The 20,654-nt window shown below is 44.2% G+C and overlaps 1 protein-coding gene across 8 annotated transcripts in view; it reads left to right on the forward strand.

Moving 5' to 3' along the window:
* The window catches only part of RASAL2 (RAS protein activator like 2), a 189,562-nt gene that overhangs the window by 150,425 nt on the left and 18,483 nt on the right, over nt 1-20,654 (forward strand). For all 8 annotated transcript variants that reach the window (XM_054210813.1, XM_054210814.1, XM_054210815.1 and 5 more), the window contains exons 6-12: nt 9,001-9,154; nt 10,729-10,827; nt 11,658-12,212; nt 14,562-14,706; nt 17,942-18,086; nt 18,981-19,217; nt 19,920-20,121. In XM_054210813.1, the coding sequence (XP_054066788.1) occupies nt 9,001-9,154; nt 10,729-10,827; nt 11,658-12,212; nt 14,562-14,706; nt 17,942-18,086; nt 18,981-19,217; nt 19,920-20,121 (1,537 nt within the window). The remainder of the gene's footprint in view (nt 1-9,000; nt 9,155-10,728; nt 10,828-11,657; nt 12,213-14,561; nt 14,707-17,941; nt 18,087-18,980; nt 19,218-19,919; nt 20,122-20,654) is intronic.

Genomic DNA, 20,654 nt, shown 5'->3' on the forward strand with positions numbered 1-20,654 from the left:
CGACTCCACAAACATAAGCATGTTAAATAATGCCACCATGTGATAAAGTACCTGTTAATTTTACCATTGTTTGTAACCAGCCTTGCTTGAAGTTTTGTAATGCAAAAAATCTCTTTGCCTTAAGTAATGTATTTGTCTTTCCTTAACGTAGTGCTCATGGTGAATGTGGACTGTTATTTCCTTTTGCAGTGTAAGAGAAATGCTAACCTTCTGGGAAAGCCAGTAAGTTTAGCTTTGGTTTAAGACGGGATATTATACCCAACAAGGCCACCTTCCCTTTAAAACCGGATCCCCCTCTACTCCCAGCCAGTGTGGGCTTGAATAGTCAACTAGACCTGAATGAAAAGTGGATTTTCCCTGATTGCTTGCAAAGCATAAAATCCAGTGCATGTGGCGATGGCGTTAAGCATAGCTGGTCTGTTCCGTCAGTCCTCTCAAGTCTCCTTGGCATGGATTTAAAAAGGAGGATCCAGGAGCAAAGGAACTGAGAAGTTCCAGTGGCAGAGTCCCCATAGAGGTTTGGGGGACAGAGCCCCGGGAAGCCAACGGTGTGCAGGATGTTGGGACAGGGACAAGCCGGTGCTTGCTCTTTACTTGCGATCTGGTCACCCTCCTCCTTTGGCCTGCTCCATTAGCCATATAGCAGTGCATCTTGCGTCTGTAGGGCAGCAGAGGGGACAGTGTTTTGGGGGTCTTGTGACTCGATACGGTCACTTGCTGCTGATGGAACAAAGCGTTTTTGATAACCAGTCCGTGTGATCTTCCTCCTTTCAGAGGTGTGTGTGCTGAAGCGAACAAAGGTGTTTGGAGGCAAGGGAGATCATTTAAGAGTAGCCAAGCTGTGTGGAGAGCAAGCTGAGCTGGAGTTTATTTGGAGATAAATCTTTGCACAAATGAATATTGCTCTTCAAAAGCATAAGCCTCACCTCAAGCTGGCTTGAAGCCTCATGCTGCAGGTGAGGGTCAAAAAACTGATGATAGGCTGTCCTTCCAAGAAGGACTTGACATCTCTAGTCAACCTTGTTGTTACCTTTTGTTGGAAAGATTGAAGGTTTAATGGAGTTCTCTGCATTTGTGGTCTAATCAGACAGCGTGCCAATTGAATATACCAACTTTAAAAGTTTATGGTTAGGGATACTACTTCTCTGATGGTATTTTATCAATCAAACCATAAAGGAAATTCAGTTCCACTGTAAAGTGAAACTTGCCAATGATTTCTCCCTTCCCTCCCATATGTTTCACTCTGTATCTAAGGGTGCCTGAAAAATGCAATTGGTGGGTAGAATAGCAGGAAAAACAACTTGGAAACCATGTGGGAATGAAGCACTGAAGATGAGGAACAGATTAGTATGCTGGAAGGAGGTGGGCTGGAGGAAAAAGGACGCTACAAAGATTGATTTGTGTTTGGAATTATGCGGTTGTTTTGGATTTTTCTAATGGGACAAATCAGAGACAACTGTTTCTGCGTGAAAGAAGATAACACGTAGCAGCTGACTCTTAATTCATGAGAGGGAGTTGCCATTCTCTCACCTTCTCCTCTCCCTGCTGTCTGTATGAGGCTCGATCTGTTGCCGTAAAAACTTTCCCGGTGAGTCAGGCCTTTCCCATTTTAAACAGGTGATGCTGGGTGATGTCATGGTGTTATACAGGTTTTCAGGGCCAGGCTGACTGATAGCATCTACCTTTTCTTGCTCTGACAGATACTCTGCCCTGCCTTCAAAAAAACATAGAATCACAGAATGGTTTGGGTTGGAAGGGACCTTAAAGGTCATCTAGTTCCAACCCCCTGCCATGGGCAGGGACACATCATATGCCTTTATAAATTAAAACCCTGCAACGATTAGAAGGAAATAGAGGCTGCTGTCATGTTGCTTTTCTCATGCTTTTGAGGTGTTTGCATCCTGTTAAGAAACAGGAGCTGTTTATAGATAAATACCTATAAAATTAAAACTAAAGATTAGTTATCTTGGTGCACATCAAGACTTGGGATACTGTAACACTGCATGCCGTTCCAGATGGTGACAGAGGATTGGGATGGCGTAACATTGCATGCCATTCCCGATGGTGACAGAGGATGGATGCTGTCTGTTCAGAGTTGATTTAAAATAGAAAGGACGTGGGAGTACTGTAGGACGGAGATAAGCAATGGGCCAAGCCGGTGTGACTGGGTTAGCGGATGGGGAGAGGAGAGCCCTGTGGTGCACCTCCAGAAACGAGCCCACTGTGGGTCAGCATCCAGGTGTCCTGTGTGAGTCCACAGCCTCTCAGCCTGCATCACTTCTATTGCTGCAGGTTCAGGTTGTTTGCTGGGCGGTCTGTTTTGCTTGAAAACTCATGCTTTGTCTTCCCAAGGCGCTAACGTGAGAATGCTTAGACCCTGCTCGGTTGCGACGCGTGGCAGATGTGAACAAAGCTTGTCAGAGGTGTGGCCAGTACAGCATCTCACCAGGTGATCAACAGGTCTCGCCATGAGGCTCTCTGGTACCATGTTACCATATCATCTTTCACAGCTTTTCTAGCCTGTTTCCCACTGCATTCTTTGAGCTCTTCAAGCCACACATTTGTCTCTAAACATTTTCTCAGTGTCAGTAATATATAAAACATGTAAAAAACCATGAGAAAAGACTTAAGGAAAATTATGTTTGGAAGGAGAGACCAAATATTTTCGGTTTGCGGCCAGGAATTTGAGAGTGTTTCCAAGTGGACCGACAGTTCTCTCCTCAGTTTTGTTTATGGTGAGAGAGGGAAGATGGTTGAGACTGGCTGCATATGGTCTCGGCGACTGCAATAAAGCTCTGAGGACAGCTGGGAGGGTTTTGCCCTGTTGGGATTTACTGCCACGTGGGAATCCTCCTGCTTTACTAAAAGTCATTTTATGGCATTACCAGATAGTCGTAGACGAGCGCAGGATCGGTTGTATGCTTGCTCAGAATGGGCTCCGGCAGGTTGCAGGGAAGCGAGTAGCCATGGCTCTGGGGTTCATGGTGAAACGGTATCGCTGCTCAAATGACAGCTTTTTCTACTTTCGGTAAGTTCTTGCTCCTCCCTCCCAGTTCCTTTACAGTATGAAAATAGCACAGATCATATAAATAACAGAAGCAAATCTTGCCGTATTTTTCATATTCATTCATTCTGATTTAGTGATGGTTTTCAAAAAAAAAAAAAAAAGGTGGGTGATTTTTATCCTGATTTAGGCATAAGGATAAAAATCCGTGTTACACAATGTGTTATTAAGGCTTGACTCACTCGGGGCTTGTATTCATTCAGCATATCTGTTTCTATCTGCATACTGGAGTATGGGGAAAGGGGAGGAGTGGTTTGCTTCCAGAGAGGCGTCTCACTCCTCTTTTGGTGAACGTATTTCTTTCAGCCAGTTTTTTCAGTCCTCATGCAGTTGTTTGTCTTTCAGTGAGAACCGAACGAGACCTCCGTGTTAAGCCTATTGTCGCAAACCTTCCCCTCGGTGCTAGGCTGCTCTGTCACACCTGCAAGCTCCCTTGACCCCTTTATGAAAACACACTTCTTAATGGCCAGTGCTTTCCTGCAAACCCCCCGGGTCTTCCACATAGCATTCACCTATAAATCGCTTAGCAGTGAAATGAAACTGAATAGGTTAAGCATCTCTGGTCCAGCAAAACAAAAGAATTTGAAACGTTAACGGCAGAGACTATGGTTACAGTAGAGTGAGGAGGATGCTACCACTGTGAAATTCAGCAGCCTCTTTGGCTGCACCATATGAGGTGTCTGTTAGACAAGCTGGGATCTGTAGGGAGCGCAGGCAGGCAGGGAAGGGCGTTGCAAATCTGGGATTCAAACAATGAGGCTTTGGGTAGGGCCTTGCAAGGAAAGACCAGAATCTCAATGAAAGGCTAAAGCAATAGGCTCAGAAAAAGCCAGCGTTTAATTGCAGCTGAGTAGAACTTGCACCTAAATAAGTTGCCTTAAGTTTCTGTTCAAAAAAAAAAAAAAAAAAATTAATAATGAAACTGGTTAGACTTGTAGAATTGTTGACCAAGTAATAGGATGTTCTGCTAATTGGCAGTTGGAAAACAGAGCGGGGTGTGGTGCCAACAAAATGAACGCTTGCACAGGGAAACCCGATGCTGCAGCACAGGTAGAGCACACCTGGACTGCAGAGGATGCTGCCGGCGTTGGGGTCCAGTTCAGCAGGGCTGGGATTTCAAATAGCAGCGCTGGGCAGAAAGTTCACTGCGTTACGGGCCAAGCTCTCTCCTGTGACTTTGCGAGTGGCTAAGTATTGAATTCAACTTTCTGACCTCGGGGAGTGTCTCTGAACGCGCGGGCATGGTGCTGGAATTATTTGAAGCATGCAGACATACAGCTTCACGTAAGACCAGCGGAGACATGGCTTTAGCCGGGTGCTCGGGCTGAACAACAGACTCTTTTCAGAATTCTTTGCCTTCACACCTCATTGGTAAAGGAAACAGATTATGTGATTCTGTTCCTTGGGAGTTCATTTCTATACGTTTATTTTTTTATCTTTTGGCTTATTGATGTCCACAGGCTTGTTTTCCAAGCAATATAGTGCTCTCCCTGGTAAGCTGAGTAATTTGAAGTCTGTTGTGCTTTGTAGGTTGGCTTTTAAATAGGTCAAAATCAGCAGGAGAGCTTCATAACCAGAGCAATTAAGATTTTAACCCTTTATCCTATGTGCCTTATAGACAGTAGCTTATAATAGAAGTTGACTAGTAGGCTGCTGCGTGCCATAAGCAGGCACTGAAAACCAGAGGTTTCTAGTTCCCGGCTTACAACTGAGATCTCCCTGTAGTGGAAAATTACTGAATTATGGTGTGCAAGGAGACGGGGTCAGCTTGGGGTTGGGCCAGCAAGATGGTTTTGTTGAAGAGATCTTTTTCAGTAGGAGTTGCATGCTGCTGCCAGGTCAATGGTTTGGGGCATTGGCTGGGAAATTATGCAGCTCTGAAGACCAGCGCTCCAAAGCGAGTGAAAAGAGGCGAGAGGTTTGAAATGTTCCCTGACTTGCTCCTCCTCCACCTGCTTTTCCTATTGGAAAGAAATTATGGCGAATACCTGTGTAAGAATTGTTTGGTGCTGTTGGTAACTATTTGCTCTGAACTCGTGTGTCGTTCTTTTGCAATCTGTGTGTGTGCAGTAGTAGATAGAAAAAGCAACAGGAAAAAAGTTGATCGTCGGAGGTTAATTATAATTTAAAACAGGATTTGTGTTGTTAATGGAGCTGTTTAACAGAAACAGATTTGTACAAACAACCCTTCCCCCACCTTTTGCATGTGCAATCTTCCTGTTTACAGTAATCTGCTTCTCTGGGATTACCTCTCTCTTCACAGAGACTCTGAGCAATACTCGTTTTACTAGTAGCTTCCTACCTAATACAGGAAAGACTCCGTTAATCCAGCCCCTTTGCTGGGCGTTGGGAAGTAAGTTAGTGGCATCGGTTTATTAACTGTGCCTCTGTGCTAAAGGGAAGCCAGCGAGCAATCTTCCTTCATCGTTACTTACAGCTTCAGAATGTTAGATGAGGCTTTAAAGCAGCAGAGAACTATTATTTCTGTATAATTATTGCCTACATTGATTGGGATGCTGCTGATTTAGGCACAAGTCAATTATTTGCTTTGCAGATCTATCAATAGATGAAATATATACCCTGGTCCTTACAGATGCATGTACTTGTGTTTGTAAATGCATGTGGTTGCATCTAACCGACAACTTTATGACATTGCTGTGGTGTTTGTGGAACATAAAGTGCCAATTCTAAGCCACTTAATCAGTTTATTGAGACGTTTTAAATACGGTAACTGCAAGGGATTGCTCGAAGAGATAGACGTTCCTCTGCGCCAGGACCCTGAGTCAACAAAACTAGCCGTGCTCCAGCTGATCTGCAACAAAACAAACCGTTCAAAGCTAACTAGTTAGAAGAGCAATGAGGCAGAATTGATGCTGCTAAAAGATTTAACTTGCAAGGTGCGATGCGGAGGCAAGAGTATGATTGCTGTGTGTGCCTGCCGTTGCCCTCGCCCTGTCCCCAAAGGCCGTTGGGAGGCACTCTTCGAAGATGCCTCCCTCTCTCCCGCTGTCTTTAACTGTCCGGGTCTCGTTAAACTCGTTGTAGGAAAGGAAGAGGAGGGAATTCTTTCTTTCTGGAAAGGTCACCTTTGCCACGTCTGCCGAGCAGCCTCTGCCGCCCCCCCTAATCTCCTTACAGGAGGCCGCACCATGGCAACAGGCACCCGGCAACCTCTTCGTGTCACCCGCGGGGCCGGTGGGACCGCAGCCGACAAGGAGAGAGATTTCTTCACCGCTGCGGGTCTGGCTTTTCCTCTTGCCCAGGCTTATCTACCTGGCACGATGCTCGTCTGAAATTTGTAACCTTAAGGCTTGAGGAAGAACTCCTCCTGGATTTTTTTGTGCCTTTCTTCCTCTCCCGGCAGGATTTATTGTCCGAGATGTAGCCCAGAGAACGAAGTTTGAAAGGAAGGGCCGTGACACGTGGCACCGCTATGATTTGGGGATGCACTGCCAAGTGGCTGTACAATTGTTTCATGTAGGTGTGCTTGATTTGTCTTACTCCAAGCGCCCCCTCTGCTTAGCTGGGATTTGTAAAATCTCTTTTTCTTTCTCCTTTAGTTGGGAATTATTCTTCTTTCCTTTCTCTTTGCCCTCTTTGTGACCACTCCATGTTTTCTTTCTCCGACATGGAGCTAAGGCTGGGGTTGGCTCCAGGCTTTCAGCCAGCTCCCCTGCATCACGCACTGAAGTACTTTGTTAGAACTGGAATTGCTGAGAGTTTGGGATAGGGACGGGAGCCAAGTGACCTCAGCAGTGCTTTCTTGAGAGGAGAAATTAGAGAGGATTTTGCAGAGATGATATTGAAGTGGTGTATTGTGGTGTGTTTATTTTAGACTTGCCCTACCTTAACTGCGGCAAGTGTTCAATTATACATGGCTGAGGTTTTAGGTTTGTGTCGGTACAGCTGCTGCTGTAACCTGTTATAACAAAGCACGCGCAGGGCAGCCAACGCATTTGTACCAGGGCTGCTGTTTTGCATTTGAAATCAGTGTCTTTGTAACATCCCTCTGATGAAAGGTTTTTGCTGCCTGTACCTAGGTCATTCTATTTATTAAATGGGAACAAAGTTCTCCCTTACTGTTTAATAAATCTTATCCAACATGAATCTACTAAAATACCTTCAGCATTTCATTTTGGACAAAAGAGCAGTCAGGTGAACTCTGCTTGTTGCTTTACATGTATCCTTTGTGATACCCAAGTTTTTGTTAAGAACCCTTTAGGAGTACCGAAGTCAGCCTTAGAAGTACTGAAGACGCCTTTTCCAAATGTGGTTTGGGTTTTTTTCCTTTCTGTTTCCCCATAGGATTGCTCAGGGGTAGGAGGAATTTCATTTTGCTAAGGTTACAAAATATGTGGATTTTTTTGTATGAGAGATGTGAGGGAAGTATATAAAAACTACTTATTTTTCAAAATTAAGGAAGCTGTTAGAAGTAGCTGTGCTTTTCACACCTCCATAAATACTGTCTTTAAACATTTTTCATTTGATACTGAGCCTTGATACTGGGAATTGAATAGAAGAGGAAATACTGTGAGGACAAATAGGTGAGAAAGCATTGTTTCAGAGCATCGCCTCTCTCTGTGTAACATATAGGCAGCGGATGCCTTTCTACTTTCCCATCTGTTGTTTGTGCTCAGTCACGCTTGCTGGCCGTGCCGCCGTGTTTATGGGCACCCTTTCAGGGATCACTGGAGAGGCATAGGGACCAGCATGAGTTTCGATAGCTTAACAAAATCTGGAGCTGCCAGGTAAAGAGCTCCTTTTCCGCTAAGCTGGGACTGCGTGCTCTTCCTCCTTGTTGGTCATCGGTGAAGGCTTTGACTGAGTTCCAGCTAGAGGGAAAATAAGATGTGTGCGCACATCGTGTTTGTCTTTTGAAGTAGAAATGCTAGTTGTGCTTAAAGTATTGTATGACTTTATTGCAGGAGCTTATAGGCCAGGTGTCTGCTCGGAGTTGGAAGGAGCACCGGTTAAAGCCACTGTCACCTATAAACTGAGCACATTTTACAGTGCTATTTGACAGCAGGACTCCTTATTTGTGCACAAATACTGCATTAAATCAAATGAGGAGAATAAAGAAAGTGTTAGGATGCATTTTACAATGTTGCTGTTGGCTGCAAAAAGCTACGGTGCAGTGAAGGGAGGGATGCGTCTTTGAGCGGTATTCAAGAACTGGCGGGGACAAAGAGTAGCCTGCCTTGATAAAGATGCACTGTGAATTTAGGAGATGCCAGCTCTGGTAGTGCTCGGGCATTTACAGGAGAGTCAACTGAAAAAGAGAAGCAGTATGCATTAGTGAGAGGAGGTAAAAAAGAACGGAGGGTATAAAAAAAAAAAATAAATGGAAACTGTTGAAACCGGAAGAAGCAGCTGAAAAAGAAAATGCAAAATTTAAATGTAGATAAGCGACTTGAGTTTTCCAAAGTGGGAAATAAGGTATCTATTTGACTGTAGAGGCTTTGCATGTTAACAATCAAGTGTTTTGCGGGGAGATCGACTGCTACAATGAGAGTAGCTACCGTTCTGCCTTGGTTTTGAGATTTAGAGATTGGTGTGCTTTTTGGCGTTAACACATAACATTTATCTAGTAATCTAATCGTAGTAAATATTTTCAGTAATATATCCAAACTGATCTGTGAGGTTTCTTTAAATTTCAGCAGGTAAGTTCTGAACTTCTTGTTTTGCCATTCTTTCACTGATGGCTCAGCACCTACAATTTCTAGGTCAGTGGGAATGGACTTCCTGGGCTTGTGTAGGTGGATTTTTTCCTTAGGAGTCTGGGATTACTGGCCTCATGTTATTTTCGTACGGTTTACAGACTAATTGTAGAAATTGTTCTGAACAAACATCGAGTTGCAGCTTTCTCTGGGGTCTTGCCAACTGTTTTGGTAACTGCAAGAAAAATAATGTTTCCTTTCCCCCTTGTTCTCTTACAGGTCCCGCGGATTGCCAAAGCTGAAAGAGTCCCGTTCCCATGAGTCTTTACTGAGCCCAGGCAGCGCCGTGGAGGCCCTGGATCTTGGGTCAGAAGAAAAAGTCTTTGTCAAACCACTACACAGCAGTATCCTCGGGCAAGACTTCTGCTTTGAGGTAATGAACCCTCTCCAAACACGCAGCCGATTATATGCTGCCCATCAGTCTGAACCCTTGCAGGACACTGTTCTGTGACTTTGTCATTGGAGAACAGATGGGCAGCCGCTGCCGTCCTGAGGTTTGGGTGGGGGCTGTCTAACCAGCATGCGATTTTGAAGTCCTTGAGGCTAATGGCACCCATCACTCAATGGAGAGAAATCTTTTTCAATTACTGTGTCTTCCAATTGCAAAATCTCTTTAATTTGATAAATATTTAAGCATTTGTAGTTTGCATGCAAATGTATGGCTCAAACATACTATTGTTAATAAGCTGTGTATTCATCCTCTCCAAATTCACTTAAAATTAAATTTAGAAAATATACCATAGCTGAGAAATGCGATTTCCAGTCAGAGCACCCTTCCATTAGCTCAGCCTGTTTGCCGACTGCTGAAGGAGAAGCTTCAGTAGCTGCAGAGGTATCCATTGCGCTACGGAACAGGATGCAAAGATCCTCTTGCTGTTTCAGTGCAGGCTGCAGCATGGCACCACACGGCTCTCAGCTTTGCTTCAGAAACTGTGAGCACAGTCCTTCCCTTGCAGGACCAACAGCGTATCCGTGTGAGCTATTTGGACGAGTCTGAGGCTGTGGTAATCTGGCGTGCAGGGGCGGGCAGCAGTCTGGCTTCAGCAGGATTAGTCAGATGTGTCTAAACTGCTGGAATAAAGATCTGTTTACAACCTGGAAAACTGCTCTGGCAGAAAACCAGCAGATCAGGCCCTTCTCCCTCAGGACGTATCCAGGAACTGTTCCTGTTCGCTTCAATCTCTTTCTTCTGGTTGGAAGCGCTTTCCGGCTTGCTTAGGTTTAGGGAGTTGAGTGAAAAAAAACTGGCAACACCTTAGCTCTGAGGTTGCTGCCTCAAAGTGCTTTTTAATTGTGCGCACAAATGAATGGAAGCAGTAAATGAAGCGTGTCGGACCACGTAAACATGAAAGAAGCCAAGGTGGTTCCCTCCCGCATGAACACAGAGCTGTGTATGGCATCTAGTGTCAGGGCCGGGTCGCAGCACAACTCCTTCAGTTTGTTTTAGACTGTTGCTGTATGTACAAACCCTTGGAAACATTTTGCATTTCCCGAAGATGCCATTTCCGATGTGTTTTGCCTTATATTAATACATTGTTAGTTCTGTCTGTTTTTACAATGTTAGTAACCAAGTCATCTGCCTCTGGGACTTAACGGGGAAAATGGCAAGCATTTAATAGCTGTGGATCGATTAACAAGTGTTTTTAAAAAAATAAATTAACTGGTTGATTAAAGACTTGTTTAAAAGTCTTTAAGAGGAGCCTCTGGTGTTCCTCATATGTTTCTTCAGTTTTATATTAATTTGAACTGACTTTTTTTTTTTTTTCCTCTCTACATTTTGTGGGCCTTTTAACCTCTCTGCCTTCTAGGGTCCCATATTGTTTTCCTGCTTTTTTTCATATTTACTTTGTTGCTCAGGCAGTGCTTATCTTCTTCCTTACTTTTTGGCAGCCTCTTTACATGTCTCCTAGGCTTGCCTGAACTCAGCCTGTCGTTTATATGTTCCAGGTGACCTATTCCAGTGGCAGTAAATGCTTCAGTTGCTCCTCTGCAGCAGAGAGGGACAAGTGGATGGAAAACCTACGCAGAACAGTGCAACCGAATAAGGTAATAGAAACTGTGGAAATAAGATTACCCCGGGAATGGAGGTGGTATGATTGGATTTTCGTCCGGTGTACCAGGGCTTCCCACAGATGTGTCCTCAATTAATTTAGTCTGGGGAGAAGTCCGCTCATCAGTGTATCAAAAGCTGCTGTGTACTATTCTAGTAAGTGCAGTAGGTCAAACCTTTAATGAATAAATACACGTTGGCCTGCTTCCTGATCTCTGCCCCACTGCCTGCTTATGATGTTTCAGACCAGATGTCTGATACCGTGCACCTCAGAAGGATGGTACATGGCTTCATAGGTTTCATGTTTTACTGTGGGGGCATGGTTTGGAGGAAAAAAAAAAAAAAAACAAAACCCAAACAAAAGGAATTTGAGCCAGAGTGAGAAGGGAAGGGGAGTCACATTATTGATCAGCTGGAAATATGATAAGTCACCTCCATAGTTGGCATACCACCTTCAAGGGACAGGCTAACGGTGCTCTCAGGGTTATTCAACAAGAGGAAACAATGCAGTGTGCCATGCCAGTCTGGTGGCTTTGGAGTGGCTCCTGTGCAAAGTGTTTGCTTTCTAAACCTCTTCAAATACAGCTTTTTGAGGAAAAAAAAAAATGTTCTAGTCCCCACCTTTGACGTACAAAAGACAGCCCTTTGCCTCTACTTTAGAAAATGTCTAGAGATTCTGATTCTGAAGATTAGAGAATCTGATTCTGGATTCTGATTCTGACCCTGCCTCGGACACCAAAGGCAGCCCTTTGCTGCTGCTTTAGCAACACAAAATGTTCAATTTCTAGGGATTATGAATCAAAGCTGAGCTCTTTCTTCTGCACAGGACAACTGCCGTCGAGCTGAAAATGTGCTCCGTCTCTGGATCATTGAGGCAAAGGACCTGGCCCCCAAGAAGAAATACTTCTGTGAGCTGTGCCTTGATGACACTCTCTTTGCCCGCACCACCAGCAAAACAAAAGCAGATAACATTTTCTGGGGAGAGCACTTTGAGTTCTACGGTCTCCCACCTCTTCACAGCATCACAGTTCACATCTACAAGGATGTGGAGAAGAAGAAGAAGAAGGACAAGAACAATTATGTTGGCCTGGTCAACATTCCCATGGCCAGTGTAACCGGTCGCCAGTTTGTGGAAAAATGGTACCCAGTAAGCACGCCTACACCCAACAAAGGGAAATCGGGGGGACCTTCCATCCGGATAAAGTCCCGTTATCAGACCATCACCATCTTGCCCATGGAGCAATACAAAGAATTTGCAGAGTTTGTTACCAGCAACTACACTATGCTTTGCTCTGTGCTGGAGCCTGTGATCAGCGTAAGGAATAAGGAAGAGATGGCTTGTGCTTTGGTGCACATTCTTCAGAGCACTGGGAGAGCTAAGGTAAGAGCAGGCGGCTCCTGTCAAAATGACTCCCTCTCACTGCTGATAGGTGATATCTTTTCAGTTAGAAACTAGAAAGCCTATAACCGCAAGCAACAGCGGAAGATGCATAATGGGGTAAGGCTGCAAAAAGGGTCTCAAAAGTATTTGAAAAGACTTGAGCAATTGCATCTGCCGGGAAGGCACATAGATAGGCACAGTGCTAACAACGATTAAGAGTTGATACAAGGATCAAAGATACTGTGTACAAAGTATTAAGTGGGAGGACTATATAACTTCACGTTATTCTGCAAAGTGAGGACCTGCATTTGGGTGTTCAGGAACCTTTTCTGCATTTCTAAAATCATGATACAGGATAACTAAGGAAGAGATTAGTATCCTGGAAAATTACTTCTATAAATAAGTTCTCTGCTGAGCAGCAGGGTGCCATTGTTGATTCAGCGCTAAGTCAGCCAATCAATGCTAACATTGATTTGGTCAGCGTTTGAACAGCCATTTGGAGAATCTATACTCGGTTAATGGTGATCCCACCTGCCCCAAGGATGTTATTAGGACTTCTGGGTGCACGCTGATGGCTGGTCCTCTGTGAGGCAGCAACTGGAGTAAGCATCAGTTTCTCCGAATAGATTGTGGGAGAATATTCTGTGGGTCTTGGGAAATTCTGGGAAGCATTATCCAGCATTGATTTATCTGGAAGTTGCCTGTCAAGTGGATGTGTGAGTAGTACCAAGCTGTAGTCAGCTTCTTCCAGTAATGTCAGCTAGAGCAAGTTAAGCATGACCAAACACAAGTTAGAGGGTTAGAGACATGGAAGGATGGCCGTAAGCAACACCCAAGGGACAGCCTCATTTAGCTGTTCCAAAAAGGTCCTTTTATGTTTCCGTAATCCTATGCCACTCTGTTCTGCCGTTGACATACGTCTTGGAAAGACTGGTGCTCTGTGACAGCATGTGATAGGAACTCCTTCCTTACCAAGTTGTTTGTCGATCCAGAGAAGCCAGTAGCTGGGATAGCTCCCATAGGGTTGTGTTGAAATCCTGCTGGAAAACAGCCTCTGGATTCCTGCAGTGCTAGCTGCTATCTAGGTAGATAGCGTTACAACTTTGCCTTCCTAGTGCCTAAATGTTTGAACCTCGATTTACTAAAAGCATTGAGCAGCTTGGGCTGCCATAACCTACAGCTGCAAAGAAGGTACGTTTCCAGTTCACACTATGTTGGTGGTGATGCAGCTGGATGTTCCCAGTTTGCGCCCAGTGAAAATAATTCTCTCAGATTTTGCTGAAAAGAAACAGCAATAATGGATTGAAAACCAAGAGCACTAAATGTATTTTTGATCCATATTTATCATAAATAATTTGTTCCATGTATTTTACGCTCCCGTGCTAGCAACGCGTTATGGCTTCTGTAGTTAATGGGGTTATGAAACCTTACTAACGCACTCTTTGAACTGTTTGGAGGATGTTGCTGTTTGCGGCAGAACCAGCAAGTCAGTTATCAGTCAGCCCTAATTCAGGGTGGTGGTTTGTTTTGGGGGCTCTTTTTTTCAGAGCAGTTGAAGGAAGGGAAGAAAAAAAAAAAAGGAGAAATAAGCTTCCTCTCCTGGAGAACTTTATTGTGGCTGAAATTGGATCTTGCAGAATACCAAGCATTTCTTGTGGAATGCTGAGTGTCCTTGACTCACATAAAGTTATCACTTCAGGAAACAAGTATTACCGTAGAATTAGAGCTTCTATCAAGAGGTTATTCACTGTATAAAGACTTGCTGATTGTTCCTGCCTGGGTATTTGAATACAGTTCAAGTTAAGCCGTATAGATCCACAGCAAGTATGTTAACTTTTTTCCCAAATCTTGAACCACTTTTCGTTTGTGAATTTAATTGATGTAAGCCATTCTTCTTATGTAAATTCCACCAAGCTATAGAATTTGTGCCTAACTTCCATCTTGGATTTTTAAATCCAAGTTTGTATGTAATATTTGGTATTAAAGGATAAGTATATCACAGTTTCTTTCAGCAGACAAAGGCACTGATAGATCAGCTGGTGAGGGTTTCTGTTCAGGATCTAAACTGAAACACAAACTTGGCTGTAAAGGGTTTTTTTTAAACACTTTTGCTTCTCGCTTTATAATTCGTGATCATTTTATAAGTATAATAAACCCAAGAGGAGCCCTGCCTAGCTATTTCCTTGGCACATACTGCGTGTAGCACCTGCACCCTGTGTCCGAAGCTGGGCAATTATTCCAGTAATCCTCTGGCTCCTCTGTTTATCCTTCCTTCTTGGCTTCTGCAGTTAGCCTGACATGACTGAGTCTGATTAAAATAACCGCTTGCCGTTTGACCTTTTTCTTCAGGACTTCTTGACGGATTTGGTGATGTCTGAGGTAGATCGTTGTGGGGAGCATGATGTCTTGATCTTCAGGGAGAACACGCTTGCTACCAAAGCTATTGAGGAATACCTAAAGTTGGTAGGGCAGAAGTATCTTCACGATGCACTAGGTAAGAAAGTGCCTGTTTGCATTGCAAGGGTTAACCCTGCACTGTCTGCAACGTGACTGAAGCCTCATGCCTCTAGGAATGTGGGATGGGAAGGAACTGCCTCAGAACTGAGCCCAGGTGTCTCACATCCAGATAGCAAAATAGGTGCTGTCTTACTCTTGATGCTCTTTGGTGCCTGCAGGAGTAGCACCCAAGGCAAGGCAAACTTGATTTGATGTAGCTGAGTCCCTCTTAAAGTTCGTATCACTATAGTATGTTTTTCTGGGTAACCTTTTGAGTCTCTAGTTGTGATGAAGAGGTATAATAATGTAATGACTTGTGGGCAATGGTGTTTGTTCCATCTGATATATGAACAGGCTCAAAAAGGGGATTTTGATACATCATTTAACAGCGGAAATTGAGACCGATACCTTGTGTTATGGTGTCAGGAGTGAATCTGGTATCACGTGCAATCCAATTACGTGGAGATTTCAGAAAGGGTTAATGAATGAGAAGCATACATTTCACTAATCTCCTTTTATGATGAAGAAGCTCCTGCACTCACTTTAGGCTGAAGTGCCGCCACCTGGGGTGTTAGATATGCTCAGGGGTGTCTGGTTGACAACCAAAGTTCTCGTCCACAAGTGCATATTGCTGGGGCGCCTCCAGTCCATCTCTTTCATGTGCCATTGTAGTTAACAGGGAATGTCAGCTATGGCGTTAACAAGTGTTAAGCATGAGATGCCCGCCCTAGTGCTTGGGTTGGATGCACGTAGTAAAAGAAAATTAATTTCAAATGCTTCAGCTGCAACTGCTGGTAATGCTGGCATGTTCCAGAGTGAACCTTGGACTTGCTCAGCCCTTACCTTTGCCACACATCAATTAGTTCATAAACATTTGCGTTAATCTTTTAAACTGGTACCTTGCCCCATCAAAAATCCTTGGGCAAACATGGCCAGAGGGAGTGAGGCTGCAGGGCTACTGAGGAGCAGTACAGGGCAGGAGATCAACGTGCAGACTGTCTAGGGAGCCTCCCGCTGCCTTTATCCAATGTGCTTTTTACTCACCGCCTCATTAAAACTGCCTGGGCAACCTGTGGTGTCCTACTCCATTCCACCCGTGGGGTCTTGGTGTCCATGGTTGGACATGCCAGAGTGGCTTCTAGTAATTGTATTATTGTCCCCTCTCCACCAAAAGGTTCTGCTCTAGTCATAAGCCACTGCCTTGGGAATTACTGTCCACGCAACTAATACTGCAATAAAGAGGACCAAAAAACATGCATGCCCTCTTCCAAAGAAACTCACAGCCTCACTACAGCTAGCTTGTACCAACTCCACGCAGTCTTGGTTATCCGCAATTGCATAAGGAGCCACCCATCCCCCTGTTACTTCTTGGATGAAGAAAGCTTTGGAAATTGATACAAGAGAAACATGATCAGGCCAAAGCCCAGTCCCACACCACATCCTTTCACACACAAAAAAAACCCACCCCAGTCTCGCTTGTCCTCAGCAATCCCAGATGCTGGCAAGTCATCAAGGAGGTAGTTGGCTAAATTAGTGTTCCAACGGTCAGTAGAGTCTGGTCTGTGATTATACGCGTTTTGGCCATTTCTTAAGTGCAATGAGCCCGTTCTGGTAGTCTTATTCTCATGGGTGGAACCGCTGCGTACAAGCCACAGTGCTGGCCTCTTGCTTGGTATGCAGAAACGAGCAACGTAATACTTTGTACGATGCTTTTCAGCAGCCTGAACAATAAGCTGTGGGACCAGTATATTGCATTTGTCTGCAAGCCCCTTAATGTGCAGTAATTACATAAAAATATTTTAAAATTAATGACTTCTAATATATCATTTAGAGCATTGGTGCTGAGTGATAAGATTGTAAATCAGAGACATGAGAGATGGAAAATCCCCCTAAGGTCATCCAGCTCGTCTGTAGCTCAGGGCAAGATTGTTCATGACAATACAGCCATCTAATTCTTTGTCGAGTTTTAAGTGTCGTTTTGCTCAGATGCCATGTTCTTTGAAAGGATTAACAACGTCACGCTCGGTGTTAGCTATTTAATACATATGTAAGAGCATCTTAATATATGATTAAGGCAGGGTCTTGCAGACCACAAAGAATAAGTTTCAAATGCGTTTAAAGAAAAAAAAAAATAATAATCCAGTAAGCAACAGTTAAAGCAGAATTGGCTCAATAGAAGCAATGCCCAGAGTTTTGTGAGTAAGTGATCTAGATGCCCTCAGCAGAAATTTTTTGGACCCCCGAAAAACCCAAAAGCTTATAGAAAATGTGCTGCCTGCTTTGCTTGCAAGAACACTGCTGACTTAAGGTTTGAGGAGAGGGCGTGGGAGGTGTTTAGGGGTTTTGGTGAAAAGAAAGACAAAAAAACAAAACCCTTTTGCACAAACCAGCCTTGTGGTGTTAGCTTGGAGCCCAGAAGATCATCTGAGGAGAGATGAAATTAAAAGACATTGAATCATTAAATGAACGAATAAAGAGTTTTTCCTAGCGAACAACAAAAGTTTTAAAATCGCTTGGTGTGCTGGCGTATATAGGAGGAAAACTAGTAAGTAGTTCGTTCCAGTATGTCAAACAAAGGAAACTTCGTCTGGTTATGTAAGTGTCCGGTTTCTCTTGTGATGCCGTAAGAGAAGGACGATGGAAATGCAAAGGATTTTGAAAGATGCAGGCTACAAGGTGTTGAAAAAAGGGTTTGAGAAAATTAGCGATATGTAGCTAGCACTCAGGTATTACTCTTACTCAAGAGCAAGGTGACACTTTTTAAAATTTTTTTTAAAATGGTAAATTTGGAAGTAATAAAAACAAATAGTGTTGTCAAGTGCATGAAATTATGAAGACAAATAGCACAGCTTCGTTTCTAAGACTGTGGATAATTTTGTAGTCGAGAATACAATTTGAATACAAAGTCAAATCCTATTCTTTAGCGATAAGCGAAGTGTCTGCAGGGTTTATGAGCAAAGCCATCCTGTTGCTGCACCTACATTTGCGGGCAGCGAGGGCACGGGAGGCTGAAGCATCAGAGCACCGGCCATCTGATCTGTCACAGCAAGTGCTCTGTTCTGAAGGAGCTGGGAGGAGTCATGTCCCCAACATCTGGTGTCTGGAGGCTGTATTGCAGACACAGGGAGCAGAAGAGGCAGTTGCCAAGGAAAGACATAAGCAGGATTTAAAGGTGTGTCAAGGAGGCTTTTCATGTAACTACCCTGGTTTGTCGTGCTCTTCCCTTTGTCCAGGGGAGTTTATCAAGGCTTTGTATGAGTCAGATGAAAACTGTGAAGTGGATCCCAGCAAATGTTCATCCAGTGAATTAACAGATCATCAGAGCAACCTGAAAATGTGTTGTGAGCTGGCCTTCTGCAAGATTATCAATTCTTACTGGTGAGGCATCTCCCCTCCCCTTCTCCCACATTAGGTCATTTGCTTAGAGGGCGCCCATTCCTCCTCTGAAGATAAGAAAACAGCAGATGTGCAGGGAAATAGCATAAACCCGTCTGTCTTCTGACGCTGCCTTCGTTTCCTTTCCTCACTACCTTCCTACGTGTGACACCATATTGCAGGTGGAACTCGTGCCCAAATTGAGGGGTTCCAACCCTACAGACTGTACCTGACAGGAACTTCTGCTGAAATACTTTGCCAAGGGAACACGTACTGAGCTGTAGCTGAATAAAGTAAGAAGATAACAGCTTAGCTTGAACTTGGAATAAAAACCTGACACTTTTGATGTCTGCAGAAAACTTTCAGACCCTTTAGATCTGTAGAACTGAACAGGAAATCACAGGGAGGAAACACTGGCAGAGAGACTTCCGTTAATCTGTGTTTCTGAGTAGCAGTGAAAGAACATGGGCCTTTCTGCTTCCAGATGAAGCACAGGGAAAATACTGAGAGAGTTAACAAGCGAAATAAGAATTTGAGTCATGGAGATGAGTTCAGTTTGGTTTAGTTTGGTTTTAGTATTCTAATGCCCTGTTTGCACCAGGGTAGCGACGGATAAGTAGTTCTTAGCTCGCAAATCGGTGTGTCTGAAAATGGCTTCACTTAACATATATGAACAAGGGATGCTTTAAAGACTACTTAAGTATTACCAGATTAAATGGGGATCTAAGAATAGATGCCTAATGGCATTTCCTAGCCTAGAGAGCGAAAAGAGGGGAAAAAAAACCAAGAGACGATGATGTTTTCTCACAGATAATTATTTCAGATGATTGGTCACCAGTTCAACTTGTTGTATCTCGTTGCTCGTGCGATTTTATTTCCTGGCTTATTGTTTTTCAGCGTATTCCCTCGTGAGCTGAAGGAGGTATTTGCATCTTGGAAGCAGCAGTGCCTGAGCAGGGGCAAGCAGGACATCAGTGAACGCCTGATCAGTGCCTCCCTCTTCCTCCGCTTCCTCTGCCCCGCTATCATGTCCCCCAGCCTCTTTAGCCTCATGCAGGAGTATCCTGACGACCGAACATCTCGCACGCTCACACTTATTGCTAAAGTCATTCAGAATCTCGCCAATTTTGCTAAGTAGGTGGTGGCAATAAAAGTGAAATCTGTGCCTCCAGGGGCGCGAGTCACTGGAGGTTACTGTGGAGCAAGGAGAGCCCTGCTTGGTAGTCACGTTTGCAGGCAGCTGATTCTCTGGCAAACTGAAGTCAGCTTTAGAAAAGGAGGAAACTTCTCACTTATATGTGAATGCTGTTCCCTTTGAGACACCTCAGTGCTGAGCTAGATAAATTCTCCTTTTCACATGCAGATCTGAGCTGTGTTGAATTCAGTAGAGGGGACACAGTATAAAACCAAGAGAAGCCATGCATTAGCATGTCAGTGTGTATGCCAGTTCAAAAGGAAAAAAAGCCTGTTCCCACCAAGGATCATGATTGTCCTTTCTTCCTCCAGAATTCCCAGCTGAATGATGCAAAGGGCATGGCATGTCGCTTACAGGGGAGGAGATGCAGAGAAGGGGAGGAGAGAAAGGGTGTCTGTTGAAGGGAGGGGGGAGAGATGTGTTGAGTCCTTGATTGTAATATGAACAGTGAATTATTAGTATTTAAATAAGTTCAAGGAAGTGGTGAATCTCTTAAATTGTCCTTTTCTTCCTCCCAGACTAAACCTTCAGAAAGGCAGGTCTAAAGTTAGGCGTTTACGTAATTGTCTATAAGCACTTCTGCTCTGTATTTTGTGTGGAAATTATTGACTGGGTTTCCCCCCGCCTCCCCTTTCTCGCAGGTTTGGTAACAAGGAAGAATACATGGCCTTCATGAATGACTTTTTGGAACATGAGTGGGGAGGAATGAAGCGTTTTCTCCTGGAGATCTCTAATCCAGATACCATCTCAAACATGCCTGGATTTGAGGGCTACATCGACCTGGGCAGAGAGCTCTCAGTTTTGCATTCCCTCTTATGGGAGGTTGTGTCCCAACTTGATAAGGTAAAGCAGGCTGGAGGCCCGGGAGGGTGAATCCGGCGATTGTATCATAGCAACAGTAAACACTAGCAAACATCAAGGGAGCAGCTGAATCCTGCTTTAGGGAGAACTTATTCAACAGCTTTTGAGAGGAATGTTTGATAGTGGTATTTCACAACTGTTCTTAGCGTGATTTCAGATCAAGGCCCGAAGCAGGGCATGTGAAGTGGTTGGGCTTCAGCAGCAGCGCAAACACTTTGCAGAGCCTTAAGTAAGGCTGAGTGTTCAGCGGTGGAGAGGGCAGCGCTTAAAAGTAGGCCTGGAATTCCCTGAGCAGCCGGTCCTTTCTCATAAGTGAGCTGGAAAAAAGGGAGGGTGTTTGGACAGAAAATTAAAATTTTTTTCGTTTGCCCTTTTTGATACTAATGGAGGTACTTTGCTACACACAAGGCTCTGGTGGAATAATGTGTTGGCCGGGCAAAACTGTTCTCACTAAAGACGTGATCCGAAGCCTGCTGGGATGTTCTCAGTTCTGCAGTCTTTGGATTAGTTAGAAG

Source organism: Rissa tridactyla, chromosome 8 (assembly GCF_028500815.1).
Source record: "Rissa tridactyla isolate bRisTri1 chromosome 8, bRisTri1.patW.cur.20221130, whole genome shotgun sequence".
Classification (NCBI taxonomy): domain Eukaryota; kingdom Metazoa; phylum Chordata; class Aves; order Charadriiformes; family Laridae; genus Rissa; species Rissa tridactyla.